This window comes from Periplaneta americana, chromosome 8 (genome assembly GCF_040183065.1).
Source record: "Periplaneta americana isolate PAMFEO1 chromosome 8, P.americana_PAMFEO1_priV1, whole genome shotgun sequence".
Taxonomy (NCBI): domain Eukaryota; kingdom Metazoa; phylum Arthropoda; class Insecta; order Blattodea; family Blattidae; genus Periplaneta; species Periplaneta americana.
In genome coordinates this window covers 143,431,406-143,458,573 of record NC_091124.1, presented here as the reverse complement: position 1 = coordinate 143,458,573, position 27,168 = coordinate 143,431,406, and the positions used below count along the sequence as shown (strand labels likewise).

The window sequence follows — 27,168 nt, the reverse complement described above, 5'->3', positions numbered from 1 at the left end:
CCCTGATGTTGAAACCTGTATCTAGTTCTTGAATGTTCCAAATCTCAAGTTCCAGGACATGGTGAAATACTAAAAAGCCTAATTCTGAATATTAGACAGCTCATAAATTAAAAGACAAACTAAATATAAGCTTATTTCGTAACACCACTGAAATATTTTATTATATTTATTTCATCAGCATTTTAAACACCTTAAAAATAGAATGCTTAGAGAGATGAATAAATACAAGACATTCACCAAAGCACATTGATACTGCCCGCAGTGCCAACAAGGGGCTTATAATGCTGACAACATATTGAATGAGCATTGCGAAGCACGTTGGCTTATTTGAGACCCATATGCCCGTGTCTGTTACATGGTATGATCACAAGAAAAATGGGAGACAAGAGTTGGACTAAATAAATCTTACATTCGTCTCCAGCTCAGACTGAGTGCTGCAAAATAATAAATGTCTTCACAGGTAGAAGAACAATGCACATTTCGATAGTTCCTGGCACATTATGGCATCACTGTGAATCAGTAGCAGCTCGTGCCTGAAAAAGTAGGTGAAGCACAAAATTATTGCAAGGTTTTCAAAGCCCATGTAGCTAGTTGCATTGATAATAATCGGAACTCTATGCAACTAAAGTAATTCCCTCCCATAAATTTCCATTATATTCAATCGTGGAAAGTGATTCCATTGTATTTATTTCTGCCAGCTATCAGTGCACTTAACAGTACATGTAAATTAAGATATGCTTATTGCTTACCTATCTTTTGTACACTAAGTTGATCCTCCATTCCTTCAGGGCTGGAACCTGCTAATAACGTTCTCATGAAAGGGCTGTGATTCCAATCTCTTGTCCAACACATCTTTTTGGAGCGAAATATTCCCTCCTAACCTAACACTGACAGTCTCTTCTGTGACATTGAGTTTCTCAGTTTTGTTTTTATTCGTTTTAAATACAAGGAGCTCCTCTCGACGGATACGCTAGTAGATGGTAGTATTAAAATGAGGGAATTTAACTTATACACTTCTCCAAATACATCTTTGTTGACATCGTTGTCATGAAGAAGTCTAGCACTTTCTTAACTGATATATTCCTTTATTCACTATTCTGGTACAAAAGCTCAAGTTTAGTTTTCAGAACCTACGTCTTTTTTTTAATATGCTGAAATAGCTAGCTTGCAGTGAAGAAAGTGGATCATGTGGAAAGTTTCTACTATAAGTGTCAAATTTGGAAGCATCAGCCAGGCTGACAAAACGAAGTTATACATCTTGATTACACAACTTTTAACACTATATCACTTCGGAAAACATATTATGTGTCTTTCTCATTTAAATTTACATTACCTCGTTAACAGGTTTCAGCCTGTTATCAGTCATCTTCAGAACTGGTTGTAGCTGGTCTTGGCACCTTTTGTTTGTTTCCTGTGGGGGTGTGTTTGTGTAGTGTAATGTAAACTGCAACACCTGCAACAACTTCTACATAGGACAGACAGGCAGTCACTTCAAACATGTTACAAAGAACACATCACAGCCATAACAAAACTACAAAACACTTCCACATATGCAGAACACATCACAAATGCTAACCACACCTACAGAGACATGAACACATGTAAATTCTACACATTTAATTAAAAAGCCAGAAACTAAACACACTAAAACAATACGAAATATATAGGCACACAAAAACACATCCAAATGAAATTCTCAACACACAACTCAATTTCAGAACACACACACTCTTTGACTCCACACTACACTACACAAACACACCCCCACAGGAAACACAAACAAAAGGTGCTAAGACCAGCTACAACCAGTTCAGAAGATGGCCGATAACAGGCTGAAACATGTTAACGAGGTAATGTAAATTTAACACGAGAAAGACACACAATACGTTTTCTGAAGAAACAAAGTTTTTCTAAATCCCCAAATCTTTTATCGATCTGCATGATGATGTCAAGGATCTCAAAGAACAATATCTTGTAATTACGATCATGTTCTACATCACTTTTTCCACTGTAGCAGCAGTCAGTCTGTACTTCCTCCCTGAGAATTCACTTCTACTTTTCTCTACGTTCAAAATTCTAGCATGGTGCAGTATCTGAAATTTCCACGAGTAAGTGAAGAAGCGCTTTCGTCATGGCCCCGAAATGATAATTCCTGCTTGCTTAAATACAAAGCAGCATTGATGACTGACCGATAAACATTTCTGTTTACACGAACATTTTCAATATACTGCACTAACAATAGCCTAGCATTTTCTTTCAGAACATTCCCAATAGTGTTCACATTCTTCTGTAAATGTTTGAACTGCAGCACGCACTTTAAATGTTCTGCTGAATTTTCATGTTTTTGTAGAGTATGACTAACATTATTTTAGAAAAATCACTGAATCTGGTTTCATTCCACACGTCTTTTAACTCCAATAGTAGGCATGACTAACAAAATAGTATGCAAATCTAAACAAAATAGTAATAGTAATAGAAATTAAACAAAATAGTATTTCAATGTAGTGGCTCCCACACTACCACTCACTGATGCTTGCAGTACCATGAAGTTTTAAAATTAAGTTCGTATGATTCACCAGCTTGTGAGTTTAACTTTTTACAGTTTATGTCTAAAATTGGTTGAGTTCTGTCTAGAAACAATAGATAACTCTTATCCTGCTCACACCAGCGATTAAAAGATGTTTGAATTATTGTACATACTGTGTGATTGAATGGATTCATTTTGACATTGCAACATAACAATACAAAAACTTACATAGTAGTTCAGTTCCTAACACACTTATTAGAGATTTATTAAAAACTGAAACGCACTTAATGTCTTCACCTAATAAAGTAATAAGTAAAATAAATTATATTTTAAAAATTATCACAACTGAATAGCGAGAGTCGAGAACTGACATAAAAAACAATGAAAAACAGACTGAGGTACTGAGGAAAGGTAAAAATTCATTCATAACTTACACTAACAAGGCTGTGTTCAGAACATCAAACTTTCTTTCCATTGCTTTTATAGTATTAATTTTTAGTGGAATTTTCCTATGAGGTACAGTAAAATTGTAGCCAGAAGAATAAAAAATGAAGCAGCACAAAAATTAAAATCATAAAACATAATAGGACCTATATAGAAAGAAGACTTGACAAAGCAGAATTTTAAGGAAAGTTTTCTTTAGGATGGGCCATGTCGCTGGACAGACAAGTAGTCGTAAATCTCCGTGTCACCCATTATAAAAAGCGCATCGACTGGGCCGAAGACCAAATACGTGTTCGTCACAGCAACACCCATTTTTTTAAGAATATAGAAGTGCGGGGGGAAATGTCTCAGTCATTGTCATAGCAACCACCCTAACACATAGGAACAAAATAATATTTTAAATTTGAGAATCAGTGCCTTGTTGCTGCCGCTCGAGGAACTGAGATGTGAAAGTTACACAACAGCGGGAATATTTAAACAGACTGGTGATACTGTACTTGAGATTTACTGATTTATAGTACTTTTGTTTTTAAAATTAAATAATTTAATATATGAAATATAAATCAAATGGCTCGCAAAATAACAAGTGAAATGTTCTTCATTTGAATAACCGCTACTGTTGTGAATGAAACTGCCAACCAACTTACCACGAAAGGATGTGCAATAACTACAGAATTTCAACATCTCACTCAACCAGAGAAATTCACCACAACTCAAGAACTAACAATGACCACGAACTTTAGCTAGAGAACAATGTGTGACAGTATTTTTAATGATCAATTGATCAGCCCAAACATATTCCATGGAGAAACAATGACACAACATTTCGACTCATTTTGTAACACAGTTACCTTGACAAAATATTTCAACAAAACTGGATCCCTTATCTCATTGAACTGTGAAGAATGATCATGCAACGGACTTGAACCACTGAGCAAACTGTGCAGTTCCTACTAACAACACTAAAATTCAACAACTTAATGTATTAATATATTTTAATGATCAGTCTATTATCCCAGCAGCAATGGCAGCATGCAGAATCCTTAATAAACATTTATACAAGATTATAATGCTTATTTCATCCAAATGTTTAACAGCAATAACAGTAAGTATCGTTATCTATAGCAGTAGTAATAATACTTAATGATGCTTTAAACTTACAGATGTCATTCAATATACTAAGTCAGATTAATTCAATTTAGAAGTATAAACAAGTCATCAATTTACTGAGTAGAAGGTATAAGTACCGGTATGCAGAAATTTTGTTAATTCTGTTCTAAACATTTTCTCTCGATCTTCAAAGCTTTGAGATAGTTAGGCAGTGAATAGTGAACTCCTTTTTTATAATAGCTTAGACTAACAGAGGGTAGATGGAGGTCTAATTTGTGTCTTGTATTAAAATTATGAATTATTTTATTAGTATTACATGTATTTTGGTTTTAACACAAAACATTACAAAGGAAAGAATGTACTCATAAGGTAAAGTCAATATTTATAAATTTTTAAAATCTTTTCACATGGTGTCCTTTTATGCATAACTGTCACTATCGTTATACCAGTACCTTTCTTTTGTAAAACAAAAATATGTTCAGCTTCAGATGAGAATATTAATCCACATTTCATTACACAACGGAAATACGCAAAGTATAAAACTTTAGGAATGTTTATATCACTAACAGAAAATATAGATCTTAATGCTTCAACAAGGAGAGCTTAATTTAGGAGTAATATATTACATGTGGGTTTTCCAGTTTGATTGTGCTTATAGATTGTTTGAGATCAATATCGTTTAATCTAATCTTGTAGAAAAACTGAGCACTGTTACATGTAGCTACTGGTACTAAATTTGACTACAATGGAATTATCAACATTGAGTGCTAGTCTATTTATATTAAACAATACACTCATTAGATTTAACACTATTAGATGTGTTAATAAGGTGATTGTATCGTAATCACACTTTTGACATCTGCAAATAAGATTACCTGGGATAATTTATGTATGGTTGAGATTAAATCATTGATGTAAATTAAAAACAATAATGGACCCAAAATTGATTTCAAGGGACTAGGCAGATAGAAATTATTCAAAGATGAGTATGCAAAGCCATTAACCTTTAAGAGATAAATGTTAAAACAGTATTATAGTCATGACTTGATATGTTACAAATTATGTATTATTTATAAAGTATGTTGATATTCTTCAATTTTATGTAACATTAAGAACATTAGATTAAATAAAATAATTTTAAATTTTTTTTATTGTAAAGTTTCTTTCTTGAAAGGAGCAAACTCAGTTCTACTACAATCAACTAGATCCAAAGTATGAGCATGGTCAAGGACAATGAATTTTGAAGAATGAAACTTTGTATCTAATGGCAAGCAACTAATCACTAGGATGGGAACACTATATAAAACCACATAGGGGTTAAGTAAAAAAATTATAGCTTTAAAACATAAAAACAAAAGAACTGACAGTGTTATCCCAATTACCAGCTGCGGCAGCAGCAGCAGCAAGTGTGCATGTCTCGTAACCTGCATTCACCATAAATTTTCACACAATGGATTCTGAATAGACAAAATCTGTCTACTTATATATTTTTACTACCCACAATGTCAAAACATCTCTGATTGAGGTTCTGGTTGATGTATACTGTACATCTATTATCAGGCAGTACATCTCACTTGATGATAGGTGTCAGAGGAAGAACAATAATTATTATTTGTATACATTTTAAGTCCGATTAGTGAAATATGTTACTAGTCAATGATGTATGAAATGAAGAGGGAAAGGAATTGGCCATCCTACCCCATTATCTCATAGCTTAGTTACCTCATGAGTGTTACCTTACTGGTGTCACTTATGGGGCTCCAACCTGTCCTCGGACAGTTGACTAAACTGACAACAATGTAATGAAATTGAAATTAATTCTCCAGAAAAACATCAAAGGAGGTACATCTCTCTTTCTCTCCACTACTAAATACCAACATAATAAGCGAGAGGTCCAAAACGAATTACTAGGGAAATGGTCTGCTTCCCTAGTATTGCGTCCTGAACCTCTCGTCTGTTTAACAAGAAGGGAGCAAAGGCAGATGTGTCTCCTTCGGTGTAATTCTTTTAGAGAATTACCAAATTCATTTCCTGTCATCAGTACATTTCAGAACCATGTACGAAGTATCAAGGAATATGTTTCCAGAAAACCTCAAGTAGGTCTAATTTATTCAAAATTTGGTTATTTGTATGTTTGCGACAAAACTCACTACTTTCTTTTAAGTAGCCTTACAGACTCAAGAATAAATAAAAAATATAAATGCAATTTCAGTTCATAACACTTTGGGCCATAAGCTATCCCCATACTAGTCGGATGATCGTTCACCTTTGTCAGCAGTCGGCCTTGATCCTCTACAGGCTGTTGTGCCACATGTTTATTAATTTTTAAACTTGAAGCTCAGGTTGTAAATAGACAATACGAGGGGCACAAATGACATTCTAAACTCCAACATACAGATGAAACCATCTTAAATGTAAAAAATATGCACAGTTTAAAACGTACTGTTGCACTACACAATGAAAAGTCAGAAAGAACAATGAGAATGAATGGCCCTAAAAGAACCAACCAAACAATGAATTCACATATTATTTAATTATATTTTACAAAATATGGTCAGTAACAAGAATATGTACTTCAACATGTCATACGAAGACTGCACTGTAACACAAGGGGCCACAGAACAATAACAAGCTTGTCTCCATTCTTTTTAATAATTCTATTCATGAAGTCACAAGGGAATTGTATAGGCCTACAGAAAAGGATACTTATACCAAAAGAATTCTTAAGCATACTTATGGCTTTTAGAGAACTGGAGGTTCATTGCCACCCTCACATAAGCTCGCATCAGTCCCTATCCTGAGCAAGATTAATCCATTCAATACCATCATATCCCACCTCTCTCAAATCCATTTTTATATTGTCATGTGAGTGCAAGAACTAGGTAACTTGATTTTTCATATTTTGTGACATTGCCTATTTACTTATTTATTGCACTAAGGAATATGTCTCGTTTTCATTTACCTATTTGTTATAATGGAAAATAGATGCCGCTGGTATCGTTTGATCAGTTACCAAGTTCTTGCATTACATTTTATTCGATTCTTGCGCTATAAAAGAGGTAACTAAAAAACGCTAATTTCGAGTTACCTAGTTCTAGCATTCACACGACGATATTATCCTCCCATCTATGTCTTGGTCTCCCCAAAGGTCTTTTTCCCTCCAGTCTCCCAACTAACCATACATATCCATGAACAGTTGCCTCAGGTACGCCGAGAAGAGTCTTGCGACCTCGGATACCACTCCACTGAAGATGTCTGCCGCAGTTGCAGAAGAAACGTCTGGTATAAAACCAACCAATAGACCAGGGCCTCTCAGCCCGGAAAATGAATCTAGATCTATAACCCCCCGTTTTTTTTCTTTTAATTATTTCTGAAACCACAGTTTCTTTGCATTCCCATTCCGTAATTCAGTACTCTGTTTCAGAGCTATCTGTTGCAATAAATCGATTCCAAGAATTTTGTTTTCTTGGAGCATTTTCTGTGATATCTAAGGCATGTCCAATACAGTCACACATGATCTGCCAAGCTGTGGGGAACAAACCGTGTACAATCTGGATATTTTTCCACTCTATGTCCTCTCGGTCTACTCTCTGTCCTCTCTGTCCACTCTGTGTGCTCTAAGACCACTCTATGTCCTCTCAGTCCACTCTCTGTCCTCTCGGTCTACTCTCTGTCCTCTCAGTCCACTCTATGTCCTCTCAATCCACTCTATGTGCTCTAAGTCCACTCTATATGCTCTCAGTCCACTCTATGTCCTCTCTGTCCACTCTATGTCCTCTCGGTCCACTCTATGTCCTCTCAGTCCACTCTATGTCCTCTCAGTCCACTCTATGTGCTCTAAGTTCACTCTATGTCCTCTCAGTCCACTCTCGGTTCTCTCAGTCCAGTCTATGTGCTCTAAGCCCACTCTCTGTCCTCTCAGTCCACTCTATGTGATCTAAGTCAACTCTCTGTCCTCTCAGTCCACTCTATGTGCTCTAAGTCCACTCTCTGTCCTCCCAGCCCACTCTATGTGCACTCAGTCCACTCTCTGTAGTCTCAGTCCACTCTATGTGCTCTCAGTCCATTCTCTGTCATCTGAGTCCACTCTATGTGCTCTCAGTCCACTCAATGTAGTCTCAGGCCACTACATGTACTCATAGTCCATTCTAAATCCTTTCAGTCCACTCTCTGTCCTCTCAGTCCTCTCTATGTCCCCCTAGTCCACTCTATGTCCTCTTAGTCCACTCTATGTCCTCTCGGTCCACTCTATGTGGTCTAAATCCACTGTATATGCTCTCAGTCCACTCTATGTCCTCTCAGTCCAATCTATGTGCTCTAAGTCCACTCTATGTTCTCTCAGTCCACTCTCAGTCAACTCTGTCCTATGCGTCCACTCTATGTCCTCTCAGTCTACTCTCTGTCCTCTCAGTCCACTCTCTATCCTCTCAGTCCACTCTCCGTCCTCTCAGTCCGCTCTCTGTCGTCTAAGTCCACTCTATGTGCTCTATGTCCACTCTATGTCCTCTCAGTCTACTCTCTGTTCTCTCTCTCCACTCTGTGTGCTCTACGTCCACTCTATGTCCTCTCAGTCCACTCTCTGTCCTCTCAGTCTACACTCTGTCCTCTCAGTCCACTCTATGTCCTCTCAGTCATCTCTATGTGCTCTAAGTCCACTCTATGTGCTCTCAGTCCACTCTATGTCCTCTCTGTCCACTCTATGAGCTCTAAGTCCACTCTATGTGCTCTCAGTCCACTCTATGTTCTCTCAGTCCACTCTATGTGCTCTAAGTCCACTCTATGTAATCTCAGCCCCCTCCCTGTCTTCTGAGTCCACTCAAAGTCCTCTAAATTTAATCCCTGTCCCCTCAGTCCACTCTATGTCCTCTCCGTCCACTCCCTGTCTTCTCAGTTCACTCTATGTCCTTTGTGTCCACTCCCTGTCTTCGCAGTCCACTCCATGTCTTCTCAGTCCACTCCCTGTCTTCTCAGTCCACTCTATGTCGCCTCAGTCCATTCCCTGCCTTCTCAGTCCACTCAATGTCCTCTTAGTTTATTCCCTGTCCTCTCAGTCCACTCTATGTCCTCTAGGTCCACTCCCTGTCTTCTCAGTCGACTCTACGTCCTCTCAGTCCACTCCCTGTTTTCTCAGTCCACTCTATGTCCTCTCAGTCCAGTCTACATGTACAGTACTCATCTTTGAATAATTTCTATCTGCCTAGTCCCTTGAAATCAATTTTGGGTCCATTATTGTTTTTAATTTACATCAATGATTTAATCTCAACCATACATAAATTATCCCAGGTAATCTTATTTGCAGATGTCAAAAGTGTGATTACGATACAATCACCTTATTAACACATCTAATAGTGTTAAATCTAATGAGTGTATTGTTTAATATAAATAGACTAGCACTCAATGTTGATAATTCCATTGTAGTCAAATTTAGTACCAGTAGCTACATGTAACAGTGCTCAGTTTTTCTACAAGATTAGATTAAACGATATTGATCTCAAACAATCTATAAGCACAATCAAACTGGAAAACCCACATGTAATATATTACTCCTAAATTAAGCTCTCCTTGTTGAAGCATTAAGATCTATATTTTCTGTTAGTGATATAAACATTCCTAAAGTTTTATACTTTGCGTATTTCCGTTGTGTAATGAAATGTGGATTAATATTCTCATCTGAAGCTGAACATATTTTTGTTTTACAAAAGAAAGGTACTGGTATAACGATAGTGACAGTTATGCATAAAAGGACACCATGTGAAAAGATTTTAAAAATTTATAAATATTGACTTTACCTTATGAGTACATTCTTTCCTTTGTAATGTTTTGTGTTAAAACCAAAATACATGTAATACTAATAAAATAATTCATAATTTTAATACAAGACACAAATTAGACCTCCATCTACCCTCTGTTAGTCTAAGCTATTATAAAAAAGGAGTTCACTATTCACTGCCTAACTATCTCAAAGCTTTGAAGATCGAGAGAAAATGTTTAGAACAGAATTAACAAAATTTCTGCATACCGGTACTTATACCTTCTACTCAGTAAATTGATGACTTGTTTATACTTCTAAATTGAATTAATCTGACTTAGTATATTGAATGACATCTGTAAGTTTAAAGCATCATTAAGTATTATTACTACTGCTATAGATAACGATACTTACTGTTATTGCTGTTAAACATTTGGATGAAATAAGCATTATAATCTTGTATAAATGTTTATTAAGGATTCTGCATGCTGCCATTGCTGCTGGGATAATAGACTGATCATTAAAATATATTAATACATTAAGTTGTTGAATTTTAGTGTTGTTAGTAGGAACTGCACAGTTTGCTCAGTGGTTCAAGTCCGTTGCATGATCATTCTTCACAGTTCAATGAGATAAGGGATCCAGTTTTGTTGAAATATTTTGTCAAGGTAACTGTGTTACAAAATGAGTCGAAATGTTGTGTCATTGTTTCTCCATGGAATATGTTTGGGCTGATCAATTGATCATTAAAAATACTGTCACACATTGTTCTCTAGCTAAAGTTCGTGGTCATTGTTAGTTCTTGAGTTGTGGTGAATTTCTCTGGTTGAGTGAGATGTTGAAATTCTGTAGTTATTGCACATCCTTTCGTGGTAAGTTGGTTGGCAGTTTCATTCACAACAGTAGCGGTTATTCAAATGAAGAACATTTCACTTGTTATTTTGCGAGCCATTTGATTTATATTTCATATATTAAATTATTTAATTTTAAAAACAAAAGTACTATAAATCAGTAAATCTCAAGTACAGTATCACCAGTCTGTTTAAATATTCCCGCTGTTGTGTAACTTTCACATCTCAGTTCCTCGAGCGGCAGCAACAAGGCACTGATTCTCAAATTTAAAATATTATTTTGTTCCTATGTGTTAGGGTGGTTGCTATGACAATGACTGAGACATTTCCCCCCGCACTTCTATATTCTTAAAAAAATGGGTGTTGCTGTGACGAACACGTATTTGGTCTTCGGCCCAGTCGATGCGCTTTTTATAATGGGTGACACGGAGATTTACGACTACTTGTCTGTCCAGCGACATGGCCCATCCTAAAGAAAACTTTCCTTAAAATTCTGCTTTGTCAAGTCTTCTTTCTATATAGGTCCTATTATGTTTTATGATTTTAATTTTTGTGCTGCTTCATTTTTTATTCTTCTGGCTACAATTTTACTGTACCTCATAGGAAAATTCCACTAAAAATTAATACTATAAAAGCAATGGAAAGAAAGTTTGATGTTCTGAACACAGCCTTGTTAGTGTAAGTTATGAATGAATTTTTACCTTTCCTCAGTACCTCAGTCTGTTTTTCATTGTTTTTTATGTCAGTTCTCGACTCTCGCTATTCAGTTGTGATAATTTTTAAAATATAATTTATTTTACTTATTACTTTATTAGGTGAAGACATTAAGTGCGTTTCAGTTTTTAATAAATCTCTAATAAGTGTGTTAGGAACTGAACTACTATGTAAGTTTTTGTATTGTTATGTTGCAATGTCAAAATGAATCCATTCAATCACACAGTATGTACAATAATTCAAACATCTTTTAATCGCTGGTGTGAGCAGGATAAGAGTTATCTATTGTTTCTAGACAGAACTCAACCAATTTTAGACATAAACTGTAAAAAGTTAAACTCACAAGCTGGTGAATCATACGAACTTAATTTTAAAACTTCATGGTACTGCAAGCATCAGTGAGTGGTAGTGTGGGAGCCACTACATTGAAATACTATTTTGTTTAATTTCTATTACTATTACTATTTTGTTTAGATTTGCATACTATTTTGTTAGTCATGCCTACTATTGGAGTTAAAAGACGTGTGGAATGAAACCAGATTCAGTGATTTTTCTAAAATAATGTTAGTCATACTCTACAAAAACATGAAAATTCAGCAGAACATTTAAAGTGCGTGCTGCAGTTCAAACATTTACAGAAGAATGTGAACACTATTGGGAATGTTCTGAAAGAAAATGCTAGGCTATTGTTAGTGCAGTATATTGAAAATGTTCGTGTAAACAGAAATGTTTATCGGTCAGTCATCAATGCTGCTTTGTATTTAAGCAAGCAGGAATTATCATTTCGGGGCCATGACAAAAGCGCTTCTTCACTTACTCGTGGAAATTTCAGATACTGCACCATGCTAGAATTTTGAACGTAGAGAAAAGTAGAAGTGAATTCTCAGGGAGGAAGTACAGACTGACTGCTGCTACAGTGGAAAAAGTGATGTAGAACATGATCGTAATTACAAGATATTGTTCTTTGAGATCCTTGACATCATCATGCAGATCGATAAAAGATTTGGGGATTTAGAAAAACTTTGTTTCTTCAGAAAACGTATTGTGTGTCTTTCTCGTGTTAAATTTACATTACCTCGTTAACATGTTTCAGCCTGTTATCGGCCATCTTCTGAACTGGTTGTAGCTGGTCTTAGCACCTTTTGTTTGTGTTTCCTGTGGGGGTGTGTTTGTGTAGTGTAGTGTGGAGTCAAAGAGTGTGTGTGTTCTGAAATTGAGTTGTGTGTTGAGAATTTCATTTGGATGTGTTTTTGTGTGCCTATATATTTCGTATTGTTTTAGTGTGTTTAGTTTCTGGCTTTTTAATTAAATGTGTAGAATTTACATGTGTTCATGTCTCTGTAGGTGTGGTTAGCATTTGTGATGTGTTCTGCATATGTGGAAGTGTTTTGTAGTTTTGTTATGGCTGTGATGTGTTCTTTGTAACATGTTTGAAGTGACTGCCTGTCTGTCCTATGTAGAAGTTGTTGCAGGTGTTGCAGTTTACATTACACTACACAAACACACCCCCACAGGAAACAAACAAAAGGTGCCAAGACCAGCTACAACCAGTTCTGAAGATGACTGATAACAGGCTGAAACCTGTTAACGAGGTAATGTAAATTTAAATGAGAAAGACACATAATATGTTTTCCGAAGTGATATAGTGTTAAAAGTTGTGTAATCAAGATGTATAACTTCGTTTTGTCAGCCTGGCTGATGCTTCCAAATTTGACACTTATAGTAGAAACTTTCCACATGATCCACTTTCTTCACTGCAAGCTAGCTATTTCAGCATATTAAAAAAAAGACGTAGGTTCTGAAAACTAAACTTGAGCTTTTGTACCAGAATAGTGAATAAAGGAATATATCAGTTAAGAAAGTGCTAGACTTCTTCATGACAACGATGTCAACAAAGATGTATTTGGAGAAGTGTATAAGTTAAATTCCCTCATTTTAATACTACCATCTACTAGCGTATCCGTCGAGAGGAGCTCCTTGTATTTAAAACGAATAAAAACAAAACTGAGAAACTCAATGTCACAGAAGAGACTGTCAGTGTTAGGTTAGGAGGGAATATTTCGCTCCAAAAAGATGTGTTGGACAAGAGATTGGAATCACAGCCCTTTCATGAGAACGTTATTAGCAGGTTCCAGCCCTGAAGGAATGGAGGATCAACTTAGTGTACAAAAGATAGGTAAGCAATAAGCATATCTTAATTTACATGTACTGTTAAGTGCACTGATAGCTGGCAGAAATAAATACAATGGAATCACTTTCCACGATTGAATATAATGGAAATTTATGGGAGGGAATTACTTTAGTTGCATAGAGTTCCGATTATTATCAATGCAACTAGCTACATGGGCTTTGAAAACCTTGCAATAATTTTGTGCTTCACCTACTTTTTCAGGCACGAGCTGCTACTGATTCACAGTGATGCCATAATGTGCCAGGAACTATCGAAATGTGCATTGTTCTTCTACCTGTGAAGACATTTATTATTTTGCAGCACTCAGTCTGAGCTGGAGACGAATGTAAGATTTATTTAGTCCAACTCTTGTCTCCCATTTTTCTTGTGATCATACCATGTAACAGACACGGGCATATGGGTCTCAAATAAGCCAACGTGCTTCGCAATGCTCATTCAATATGTTGTCAGCATTATAAGCCCCTTGTTGGCACTGCGGGCAGTATCAATGTGCTTTGGTGAATGTCTTGTATTTATTCATCTCTCTAAGCATTCTATTTTTAAGGTGTTTAAAATGCTGATGAAATAAATATAATAAAATATTTCAGTGGTGTTACGAAATAAGCTTATATTTAGTTTGTCTTTTAATTTATGAGCTGTCTAATATTCAGAATTAGGCTTTTTAGTATTTCACCATGTCCTGGAACTTGAGATTTGGAACATTCAAGAACTAGATACAGGTTTCAACATCAGGGCAGATAGATTGGGCTCATTATACCAGGCTAACCCGGACAACTGAGCCTGGCATAACGGCCCAACAAAGTAAGCATACCTTACCATTGCACTTCCACAGCAACAGAAACACTCTCGATGAGTTGCTGAAGAAACACCAGTCCGCTCTATATTCTCACTGCTTTCTTTCCATATTCTTACAATTTTATATTTCCTGGGCTCAAATTGATATGGCCTGATTCCAGCCGTGATTCATGGAAATAACTATTTCATGTAAGACATGACACCAGACACCAGAAATTTACACTAATAATAGGAAGAGACTGATGCGGGAAGAAGCTTACAATTACCGTTTGCTGCTACTCAGGGCCTGGCATACTCGGCATAGTGGAGTTGTGACGTCACTTCTGTAACTCCGGGGTTTTAACTGTGGATTGTCGCTGTACTATTAATAGTACGACGCTCGGGTTTTCACAGAAACTAATCTCTACACCTACTCTGTTAGAATCATTTTCTACCTAAAAGTGCATTTTTTTTAAGTTGACAAGGCCTTTAAGAGTAACTGTTTTAATACTTTCATTAATAATAATTCAGTTTAAGTAATGAATAGTTTGCAACGCTTTTACAAGATGCGTACTTCACCCTAAGCCAGAGTACCGTGGGGACAGAGTGTAATGGCAGTCTCCTCATCACTGCCATCAATGCTGCAGGGAAGATTGTTTCCGTCTAGTGGCAAGTGCTACTGAATTCACTGCCATGTAGCAGTTTTTTCTATAAACCAGTGGCTGCTGATTAACTGAGGCAAGTGAGGCCAGGCCTCAGTCAATTGGCTTAACTGAAATGAAATTTTGTGTTTTTATATAATATTCTGTATTAGTCATTTGAATGAAGCATATATTGCTGCAGAAGTATTTGAAAACTTTGTGATGTATATAGACCTGTTTTGCAGTAAAAATTTGTTCCTGCGGCCAGAATCGCTCGTGTCGACTCTGACTTCTGCATTTCATAAGTTTTCGCGGGCTTTGTGGTTGAAATTGAAACGTTGTACCTGAGAAACAATTCGTCTGGCCTCGTGGCCTGGTCAGCTTTCCCTCCTCCCATCCATGGACTGTCTCAAGGGTGGAATGGATTGGGTATAGCAGTGACGACTTGTCTTCCTATATAGGCCATAAAGAACATAAAAATTTCCGCTTTTTAGCAGGCAGAGACCCACATTGTTCTCACCCGTTATGTCTTAGTTTATGACTTAAGCGAGAGTGTTGTACTATTGTATTTCATAGTACAGTAGTGAGGTGGTTCAATGTTGTTATGTGTTTCGGAAAATATAAACAGAAATAGACGCTAGGAATAATGATGATGTATTTAATCCATTGTTAGAGTGTCCTTTTTCGATAAGAAATTATATTGAAAGAAAGGAAGTTTTAAATAAAGATATAGCTTACCGAGATACCTACAGCATCGCTGACAATTTTCTTGACAGATAATCTTAAAATGCGAGTTTCTATTGCATCCTGATATGTGCAACATAAATGCTTAAGTAGTAATGTGGTGCAAAACAAATTTAAATAAAAATAAACCTTGTTTGTTGTTGTTGAAGGAAAAAGATAAAAAGGAAAGAAAGGAAGAATACTGCTAGAAACAAAATCGATTTCGTAGTAAATAAAAAAAGAACACATATTGGCGAAGGAAGATCCTATTCCTCTTATCTTAAGGAATTAGTGTGAGAAGTTACTGTTATTGAACACCTTCCACTCTGCATGAATTTTCGTACCACCAGTCACAGAAGAGATGCAGCTCTTTGCTTGTTTCATTCTCTTGAACTGAAACAACCCAGAACTCACCACGTGGAGGTGGCTGCATGTCGAGTCCCGCCCTGCCCATCCCAACCTCCCTACCATGTGGGCAAGTGCATTCCATCATTCCTTCTTTGTCATTTTCAATTAATGTTCGACTTGAATCAGTATTTAGGTTTCCATTTCATATCTTTTTTGTTTCAATTTATAAAAGTCACATGATTAAGGTACTATAATCAAGCACTGCATGTCAGTACAACGAAAAATATGAAGAAATGCTTGATGTCATGCTTTTAGTCTGTCATATATTTGTTTCCCTTCTGTAGGACCGTGCATATAAATGTATACACCATAGTTAAATGTAAGGTAACTTTCGGTACAATGGACAATATTTTTTACATGAATTTAGGTAAGTTTAATTCCTTTTATTACTGATCCAGGTTGTCGTACTGTACAAGATGGTCCTAATCACAATACCATCAGGAGTTACTTTCAGAGTATGTTATATTGAGACGATGAAGATGTTTTCCATGTAGTTCACACTATATTTTGTCATTATGAATAAAACGACGAAGTCTCTCCTTGTTTTACAACAATCTTTCATCCAGAGTTCATTTGTTCTCTTTCGTAAGTCACATTTCCGTTGAACATTATAGCAGTTCAGTCCAAATTCAGAATTAGTTACACGTTTAATAAATTCTTGTGATTTTTCTGTTTCAGCAGAAGAATCGTAATTTTCGATTGCAAGTATAAAATTTCGAACAAATCTTCAATGTTAGATATTCTAACTTTCTTGATGATGCAAATGATACTGATTAAAAAAATTAATATTCTTAAATCCATAGGCATTTTACATAATCATTTATATAATATTTAATTTTTAAACTTTCTAAATTGCATATTGTGGGCTACTATGATAACCACCTATTGTACTGATATATCCCTTATTTGTCTCCATTCCATATATGTATTTTTCTGGCATTGTTTTCCGGACCTATATGGTCATCTATCATGGTAGACGGACGTATTAATAATAATTATTTGTATCTAAAATTTCTGCATTCTTGTAGCATAAAAGATTATTGATTATTGCAGACAATAGTAAAATTTATTGTAATTTTAGAAATTACGATTATGTCCTTTATTATGGTGTTGCAATATCAAAGTTTAAAGTTTGCATTGCGATGGTGTAGGTCGATAAATGATCAACTGTTTAATATTTCAAGTTGTATACACTGTGAATTGTATGTCTCTGTTGGGTACAATTTTAGTTCTGTTACTTATTCCAATTTCCGTTATTACGTCCGTATATTTCTTCAGTAAAATAAGTGTTCTCGAATACAAGATTAATACATTTGTATAACATGTAATGAGATTTCTTGAAGTCATTCCTCAAAATTTAGGTAAACAAATTTTTTTGTTACAAAATTGCAGTGACAGTGACTATTCAGTGAATACTCGATGAAATAATTTAGAGAGCGGAATTGTAAACCATTATCTGAAGTTAACTCTGCAGTTTACTATTACTCGTCCATGTGAAAACAAAAGGATTACACTCTTTCCTTTATCGATCGTACAGTCGTATCCAAAGAAACTAGACACTATAAAAGAGTCAGTTTAATTTATTAACAGCTTACCATCAAGTACATATTGTAAACTTAAATAGTACATACTTCAACTGAAGTATTGTAGCTAATGTAGATGTAAATGTAACGCATTCGCAGTAGGTACCAACCACTTTCACTATAACGATCGCTATCGATCAACATATTTGAAGAGAATTATACCAGGTGTCCCATCTGCGCCGTTTTGAAAACGGTTATAGAAAACCTATCAACAAGAGAGCACAAAGGATTTTCTAAATTTCAGGGACAATGCTTTCATTAAATCAATGTGATAGCGATTGTTGCTGGTTTAGATCCATGGCTAAATATACCGAAAAAGAATTGTAGTTTGTAATTATTATTATTATTATTATTATTATTATTATTATTATTATTATTAATGTTATTATTATTATGTTTATTATTATAATCATTATTATTATTATTATTATTATTATTATTATTATTATTTATTAACATCACTTTCAAGCTACTGCCGGTAAAGCCTTCGAGTTGCAGTTGCATTTTGCTTTGTTTCACCGTAGAGCAGAACAAAGTCAGTGTCCTCATCATTCGTAAACGCACCAGGATCTTCGTTTTTATCATTTATTAGTAACAAAACAGGAACAAAGTAAATGGACCGGGCTCATAATCCTGTTACTAGTTGTACTTGACATTTCAACCAGTAGGACAGTCGAGTCAATCCGTTCCCTAAGCCTCAGAACTAGGCAGCTATTTAGCGTTTTATGTACCAAAGGAAGTCACGTTAAACAAAAGAGGACGCAGATGGGCCACCTGGTAGCTATGCTCTACATTAGGGTTGCAGTAAACAATGGTGTCTGTACAAATGAAAATAGCCGAAATTTAAATGAAGTGATCACTTAAATAGTGCTTACACTGCAAGGAACTTCTTTGAATGTCGAAAAATGTGGTAGATGCGTAAGAATAACATGAAATATCACTGATTATTTTTCATGACGAAATCGTCGTGTCACAAAGTGGATGGCCATTGTATGTTTTAATTTCAAATAAGAATTGATTTATTCTTGATAAAAATTGTGTCGTGTGTATCATTTTGGGGTAAATTGACTGGGGAACAAAATATTCAGCTGACGCTTCATAAACCGAAGATTCCTTATAATAATTATTTTTAAGGAGCTATTACTATTAAACTGTTACAGAAAATAAACGACACATTTTTTTAAGAATTTGAAATATAATTTATTTCACGTCAATGTAATTAGTGTCAGCGAGATGATATTTGGCGAAGTTGATTCTGAGATTTGTCATTTTATTACCTGACAATCGTTTTATAGTTAGTATAAACCTCTGGAAAATAGTAAACAGATAATCAACTCAAGTGGTAATCGAACCCACGCCTGAGCACACCTCCGATTTTCAAATTTAGTTTATCAAAACATTCAATTAATATGATGTAATTTTTGTTACTTACATAATCTTACTTCATGAGCTGCGTAATATTAATATGAATTGGCGATATCTGATTATCACAGTTACACGTCCAGTAAAAGCTCTCTGCACTTTTGTCCACTCAGTAATCATTGTAGTAAAGTCAACTTCAACTTGAAGAACTTAGAACAGATGCAGCCCAGTACCTTTGCTGCCACAACTTGAAATGTTTACAATTTTAATAAAGAAACGTGCAGTGGAATAAAAATATCTCATAAAGATCCAGTTATTGAAAAGACTACAATTTATTTTTAAATCGACAAAACTGATTGTGTAATGATACATTACTGGATTGTAGAAATTTAAAATTAATATAGGGCAGATCAGATCAGATTAGATCAGACACTAAGGTTTTGGTGCAAAAATAAGGTTCAGATTAAAATAAAGGGTGTATTTAATGTACGTAAATTATTAGATATCACGAAGTTACATGTCAGCATTTTTACCACAAATAAATTTATACAGAAGTTACAAACAAGCAATACATAAAAACAAACAAATAGAAAAAAAGACAGATATAGAAATGAAGCTCAGATTAAGAGTAGGGGAAGGCCAGAAATCTGCGATAACTAAGGATTTGGATATTAAAATTGCAAAGGATGCGATAAAAGAAATGTAGGGATGTGATCAAGAAATGCAACTAAAGTGGAACTGTATAAAGATCGATAAGTTTGAGAGAGAGAGAGAGAGAGGAAGTGTAGAATCAAATGAATAGAGAAAAAATATAAGTAGGCCTATTTATTGGAAGTGAGAATAATGAGAAAGAAAACTTATGTGTAGGTGGAGTAGTGAAAAACTGAAAATGAGAGCAAATAGCAAGAGTGAATAATAATAGCGAAAAAGTGTTAAGAGAATTGAATAAGTGACAACAAGAAAGTGGTGCTAAAATTTGAACTTTGTAACAGTAAAATAATATAAAAGAAAAATAGGAGAAAAGGTCAATGAAAAAAATAGGGTAAATGACACAATATGATAATGTATAGACAAAGTGAAATTAAGATTTTAGTGAATATTAGAGAAAAAGGGGGGTTGAAAGAAGTAGCCTATGTATTATCTCTGGTCCTGGTCCTTGTCCGGGTCCGGGTCCTGGTCCTGGTCCGAGTCCTGGTCCTGGTCCGGGTCCTGGTCCCAGTCCTGGTCCTGGTCCGGGTCCTGGTCCGGGTCCGGATCCTGGTTCTGGCCCTGGTCCTGGCCCTGGCCCTGGTCCTGGTCCGGGTCCTGGTCCTGGTCCCGGTCCTGGTCCGGATCCTGGTCCTGGTCCGGGTCCGGATCCTGGTTCTGGTCCTGGTCCGGGTCCTGGTCCTGGTCCGGGTCCGGGTCCTGGTCCTGGTCCTGGTCCTGGTCCAGCGGGTCCGGGTCCTGGTCCTGATCCGGGTCCTGGTCCTGGTCCTGGTTCTGGTCCTGGTCCTGGTCCTGGATACAGCAGTTTTCCTTTGTTCAAACATATTAAATTGCCCTTTCATATCATTTTTGTTGTATTTCTTTCTACGTTTTACCCTGATTACCTGTAATTTGTAAGTACGTTTCATGCAGTTTTTATTTCTTCCTGCACTCCAATATTTTTCAAAGATATTGTCATGGTCAGCCACTGAAGCACAGATTTTGAGGGAGTTGTTAATGTAGTTTCAGACAAAATATCACATAATTTTAAAAACTGCTAGCCATTCATAATTACTAACTACATTCAAGAAAACAAAGCAAATGTATGAACTTACCTTACAGTAAGTCCATTGCCATCCAAACATTAATTTCAGTGCACTCTAGTGACAGCAAGAGAAAAAAGGATTTCTTAGGACTGAGGTTAAAAAAAAAAAGAACTAAGAAAAAACGTAAATCTCTTTCCTATTGTATGGCCATAAAGATATAATTAATTCATAATGTACAGGTCCAAACGTTTCTAAGCGTGATGTGCCTATCAGGAAACAAAATATTTAAATGGAAAATGCGACCACAAGTGTCTATTTATCGCTATATTGAGTGGAACCAAGGGACGGAGCGTGATATTCAGACATATTGTTAGAACATAAAGAAACAGGTCGCCAAATAAAATGAAAGGTTTGATGATAGGTAACATTAAGGAGTATATATAAATTACTATTACTCTAACAGAAGCTTTACTATGAACAAGTGGGGAGAGAAACATGGGAACACTCGGAGGGCAATCTATCTGAAAATGGCTCTTAGAAGTACAATATTTATACTACTTACGCCTCAAACGACAACAAAGCAAACAAAATATATACCTTAAACAAGACCAACACGTCGTTGTTGTTTCCTCATCTTCATCTTCCGTTGCTAAGTGCTCCAATGATGGTCCAGGCATGGAACCTGGCAAGGATTCAGGCATGGGATCTTCCATCGATGATGCTAGCAGAGGAGTTATCAAGGGATCTCGCATAGGCGCTGGTAAAGGATTTTGGATGGGATCTAGCATGGGCGTTAACAAGGCATTTGACATGGGATCTAGCTTGGTTTCTGGCATGGGAACTGGAAAGGAATCTTGTATCGGAGTTGGCATGGGTGTTACCATTGGAGCTAATATTGGTAATGGCAAGGAATCTGACATGGAAGCAGGCATGGAATCTAATATGGGTGCTCGTATGGGATGTTGCTTGGTTGGTGACATGGGAGCCGGCACGGGATATGGCCTGGGTGATGGCAAGGCATCTGACATGGGTGATGACAAGGAATCTTGCATGAAAGCAAGCATGGAAAATGATGTGGATGTTGGTATGCGATCTGGCTTAGTTGGTGGTATAGGAGATGGCATGGGTTCTGGCAAAGCATCTCGCATGAGTGATGGTAAGGAATCCGGCATGGAAGCAGGCATGGGATCTGGTATGGGGTCTGGCTTGGTTGGTGGCATCGAATCTGACAAGGCATCTAGCATGGGTGATGGCAAGGAATCCGGCATGGGATCTGGTATGAGGTCTGGCTTGGTTGGTGGCATGGAATCTGACAAGGCATCTAGCATGGGTGATGCCAAGGAATCCGGCATGGAAGCAGGCATGGGATCCGGTATGGTGTCTGGCTTAGTTGGTGGCATGGAATCTGACAAGGCATCTAGCATGGGTGATGGCAAGGAATCCGGCATGGAAGTAGGCATGGAATCTGGTATGGGGTCTGGCTTGGTTGGCGAGATGGAATCTGACAAGGCATCTATCATGGGTGATGGCAAGGAATCCGACATGGGAGCCGGCATGGCATCAGACACTGGAGCTAGCATGGGTTCTCGCAAGGAATCTGGAATGGGTGATGCCATGGAAGCTTGTATAGGATCTGGCAGGAGTGCTGTTATTGAACCTGATATAGGTGTTGCCATTGGAGCTAGAATGGGGTATGGCAAGGAATCTGACATGGGATCTAATATAGGTGCTTGTATGGGGTCTGGCTTGGTTGGTGGCATGGAAGCTGGCATAGGGACTTCTATGGGTACTGGCATTGGATCTGAATAGGTTGCTGACAAGGAATTCGCCATGGAATCAGACATGAGAACCAGCATGGGGTCTAGCATGGATCCTGGCATAGGCGCTGACATGGAATCTTGCACTGGTAGTGGTATTGGATCTGGCATGGGAGCTGTCATGGGTCCTGGCATATCATCTGGAATGGCTGCTGGTCTGGGTACTGGCACGGGATCTGGCAAGGATGATGTCACAGAAGTTGGCATAGGTGCCGGCGTGTAATATGTCTCGTCATTTAGTACGGGACGTGGCCCAAAAAATATATATCTTAAACAAGACCACCAGGCATTCCTTCTTCGGTGCCTACCTTCTGCTGGCATGGAAGCTGGCATCGGTAGTGGCATAGGACCTGGCATAGGCACTGATATGGAATCTTGCACTGGTAGTGGTATTGGATCTGGCATGGGAGCTGTCATGGGTCCTGGCATATCATCTGGAATTGGTGCTGGTCTGGGTACTGTCATGGGATCTGGCAAGGATGCTGTCACAGAAGTTGGCATAGGTGCCGGCGTGTAATATGTCTCGTCATCTAGTACGGGACGTGGCCCAAAAAATATATATCTTAAACAAGACCACCAGGCATTCCTTCTTCGGTGCCTACTTTCTGCTGGCATGGAAGCTGGAATGGGTAATGGCATAGGACCTGGCATAGGCGCTGACATGGAATCTTGCTCTGGTAGTGGTATTGGCTCTGGCATGGGAGCTGTCATGGGTCCTGGCATATCATATGGAATTGGTGCTGGTCTGGGTACTGGCATGGGATCTGGCAAGGATGCTGTCACAGAAGTTGGCATAGGTGCCGGCGTGTAACATGTCTCGTCATCTAGTACGGGACGTGGCCCAAAAAATATATATCTTAAACAAGACCACCAGGCATTCCTTCTTCGGTGCCTACCTTCTGCTGGCATGGAAGCTGGCATGGGTAATGGCATAGGACCTGGCATAGGCGCTGACATGGAATCTTGCTCTGGTAGTGGTATTGGATCTGGCATGGGAGCTGTCATGGGTCCTGGCATATTATCTGGAATTGGTGCTGGTCTGGGTACTGGCATGAGATCTGGCAAGGATGCTGTCACAGAAGTTGGCATAGGTGCCGGCGTGTAATATGTCTCGTCATCTAGTACGGGACGTGGCCCAAAAAATATATATCTTAAACAAGAACACCAGGCATTCCTTCTTCGGTGCCTACCTTCTGCTGGCATGGGTAATGGCATAGGACCTGGCATAGGCGCTGACATGGAATCTTGCTCTGGTAGTGGTATTGGATCTGACATGGGAGCTGTCATGGGTCCTGGCATATCAAATGGAATTGGTGCTGGTCTGGGTACTGGCATGGGATCTGGCAAGGATGCTGTCACAGAAGTTGGCATAGGTGCCGGCGTGTAATATGTCTCGTCATCTAGTACGGGACGTGGCCCAAAAAATATATATCTTAAACAAGACCACCAAGCATTCCTTCTTCGGTGCCTACTTTCTGCTGGCATGGAAGCTGGCATGGGTAATGGCATAGGACCTGGCATAGGCGCTGACATGGAATCTTGCTCTGGTAGTGGTATTGGATCTGGCATGGGAGCTGTCATGGGTCCTGGCATATCATATGGAATTGGTGCTGGTCTGGGTACTGGCATGGGATCTGGCAAGGATGCTGTCACAGAAGTTGGCATAGGTGCCGGCGTGTAATATGTCTCGTCATCTAGTACGGGACGTGGCCCAAAAAATATATATCTTAAACAAGACCACCAGGCATTCCTTATTCGGTGCCTACCTTCTGCTGGCATGGGTAATGGCATAGGACCTGGCATTGGCGCTGACATGGAATCTTGCACTGGTAGTGGTATTGGATCTGGCATGGGAGCTGTCATGGGTCCTGGCATATCATATGGAATTGGTGCTGGTCTGGGTACTGGCATGGGATCTGGCAAGGATGCTGTCACAGAAGTTGGCATAGGTGCCGGCGTGTAATATGTCTCGTCATCTAGTACGGGACGTGGCCCAAAAAATATATATCTTAAACAAGACCACCAGGCATTCCTTCTTCGGTGCCTACCTTCTGCTGGCATGGGTAATGGCATAGGACCTGGCATAGGCGCTGACATGGAATCTTGCTCTGGTACTGGTATTGGATCTGGCATGGGAGCTGTCATGGGTCCTGGCATATCAAATGGAATTGGTGCTGGTCTGGGTACTGGCATGGGATCTGGCAAGGATGCTGTCACAGAAGTTGGCATAGGTGCCGGCGTGTAATATGTCTCGTCATCTAGTACGGGACGTGGCCCAAAAAATATATATCTTAAACAAGACCACCAGGCATTCCTTCTTCGGTGCCTACCTTCTGCTGGCATGGGTAATGGCATAGGACCTGGCATAGGCGCTGACATGGAATCTTGCTCTGGTAGTGGTATTGGATCTGGCATGGGAGCTGTCATGGGTCCTGGCATATCAAATGGAATTGGTGCTGGTCTGGGTACTGGCATGAGATCTGGCAAGGATGCTGTCACAGAAGTTGGCATAGGTGCCGGCGTGTAATATGTCTCGTCATCTAGTACGGGACGTGGCCCAAAAAATATATATCTTAAACAAGACCACCAGGCATTCCTTCTTCGGTGCCTACCTTCTGCTGGCATGGGTAATGGCATAGGACCTGGCATAGGCGCTGACATGGAATCTTGCTCTGGTAGTGGTATTGGATCTGGCATGGGAGCTGTCATGGGTCCTGGCATATCAAATGGAATTGGTGCTGGTCTGGGTACTGGCATGGGATCTGGCAAGGATGCTGTCACAGAAGTTGGCATAGGTGCCGGCGTGTAATATGTCTCGTCATCTAGTACGGGACGTGGCCCAAAAAATATATATCTTAAACAAGACCACCAAGCATTCCTTCTTCGGTGCCTACTTTCTGCTGGCATGGAAGCTGGAATGGGTAATGGCATAGGACCTGGCATAGGCGCTGACATGGAATCTTGCTCTGGTAGTGGTATTGGATCTGGCATGGGAGCTGTCATGGGTCCTGGCATATCATATGGAATTGGTGCTGGTCTGGGTACTGGCATGGGATCTGGCAAGGATGCTGTCACAGAAGTTGGCATAGGTGCCGGCGTGTAATATATCTCGTCATCTAGTACGGGACGTGGCCCAAAAAATATATATCTTAAACAAGACCACCAGGCATTCCTTATTCGGTGCCTACCTTCTGCTGGCATGGGTAATGGCATAGGACCTGGCATAGGCGCTGACATGGAATCTTGCACTGGTAGTGGTATTGGATCTGGCATGGGAGCTGTCATGGGTCCTGGCATATCATATGGAATTGGTGCTGGTCTGGGTACTGGCATGGGATCTGGCAAGGATGCTGTCACAGAAGTTGGCATAGGTGCCGGCGTGTAATATGTCTCGTCATCTAGTACGGGACGTGGCCCAAAAAATATATATCTTAAACAAGACCACCAGGCATTCCTTCTTCGGTGCCTACCTTCTGCTGGCATGGAAGCTGGCATGGGTAATGGCATAGGACCTGGCATAGGCGCTGACATGGAATCTTGCTCTGGTAGTGGTATTGGATCTGGCATGGGAGCTGTCATGGGTCCTGGCATATCATATGGAATTGGTGCTGGTCTGGGTACTGGCATGGGATCTGGCAAGGATGCTGTCACAGAAGTTGGCATAGGTGCCGGCGTGTAATATGTCTCGTCATCTAGTACGGGACGTGGCCCAAAAAATATATATCTTAAACAAGACCACCAGGCATTCCTTATTCGGTGCCTACCTTCTGCTGGCATGGGTAATGGCATAGGACCTGGCATAGGCGCTGACATGGAATCTTGCACTGGTAGTGGTATTGGATCTGGCATGGGAGCTGTCATGGGTCCTGGCATATCATATGGAATTGGTGCTGGTCTGGGTACTGGCATGGGATCTGGCAAGGATGCTGTCACAGAAGTTGGCATAGGTGCCGGCGTGTAATATGTCTCGTCATCTAGTACGGGACGTGGCCCAAAAAATATATATCTTAAACAAGACCACCAGGCATTCCTTCTTCGGTGCCTACCTTCTGCTGGCATGGAAGCTGGCATGGGTAATGGCATAGGACCTGGCATAGGCGCTGACATGGAATCTTGCTCTGGTAGTGGTATTGGATCTGGCATGGGAGCTGTCATGGGTCCTGGCATATCATATGGAATTGGTGCTGGTCTGGGTACTGGCATGGGATCTGGCAAGGATGCTGTCACAGAAGTTGGCATAGGTACCGGCGTGTAATATGTCTCGTCATCTAGTACGGGACGTGGCCCAAAAAATATATATCTTAAACAAGACCACCAGGCATTCCTTCTTCGGTGCCTACCTTCTGCTGGCATGGGTAATAGCATAGGACCTGGCATAGGCGCTGACATGGAATCTTGCTCTGGTAGTGGTATTGGATCTGGCATGGGAGCTGTCATGGGTCCTGGCATATCAAATGGAATTGGGGCTGGTCTGGGTACTGGCATGGGATCTGGCAAGGATGCTGTCACAGAAGTTGTCATAGGTGCCGGCGTGTAATATG

At 38.9% G+C, this 27,168-nt stretch overlaps 1 protein-coding gene across 1 annotated transcript in view; it reads right to left on the bottom strand.

Moving 5' to 3' along the window:
• LOC138705123 (proline-rich protein 36-like) overlaps positions 1 to 23,088 on the bottom strand; it is a 105,664-nt gene extending 82,576 nt beyond the window's left edge. The window contains exon 1 of the mRNA XM_069833775.1: positions 21,408 to 23,088. Within this exon, the coding sequence (XP_069689876.1) occupies positions 21,408 to 23,056 (1,649 nt within the window). The 5' untranslated portion in view covers positions 23,057 to 23,088. The remainder of the gene's footprint in view (positions 1 to 21,407) is intronic.
• Positions 23,089 to 27,168: the final 4,080 nt, after the last annotated feature.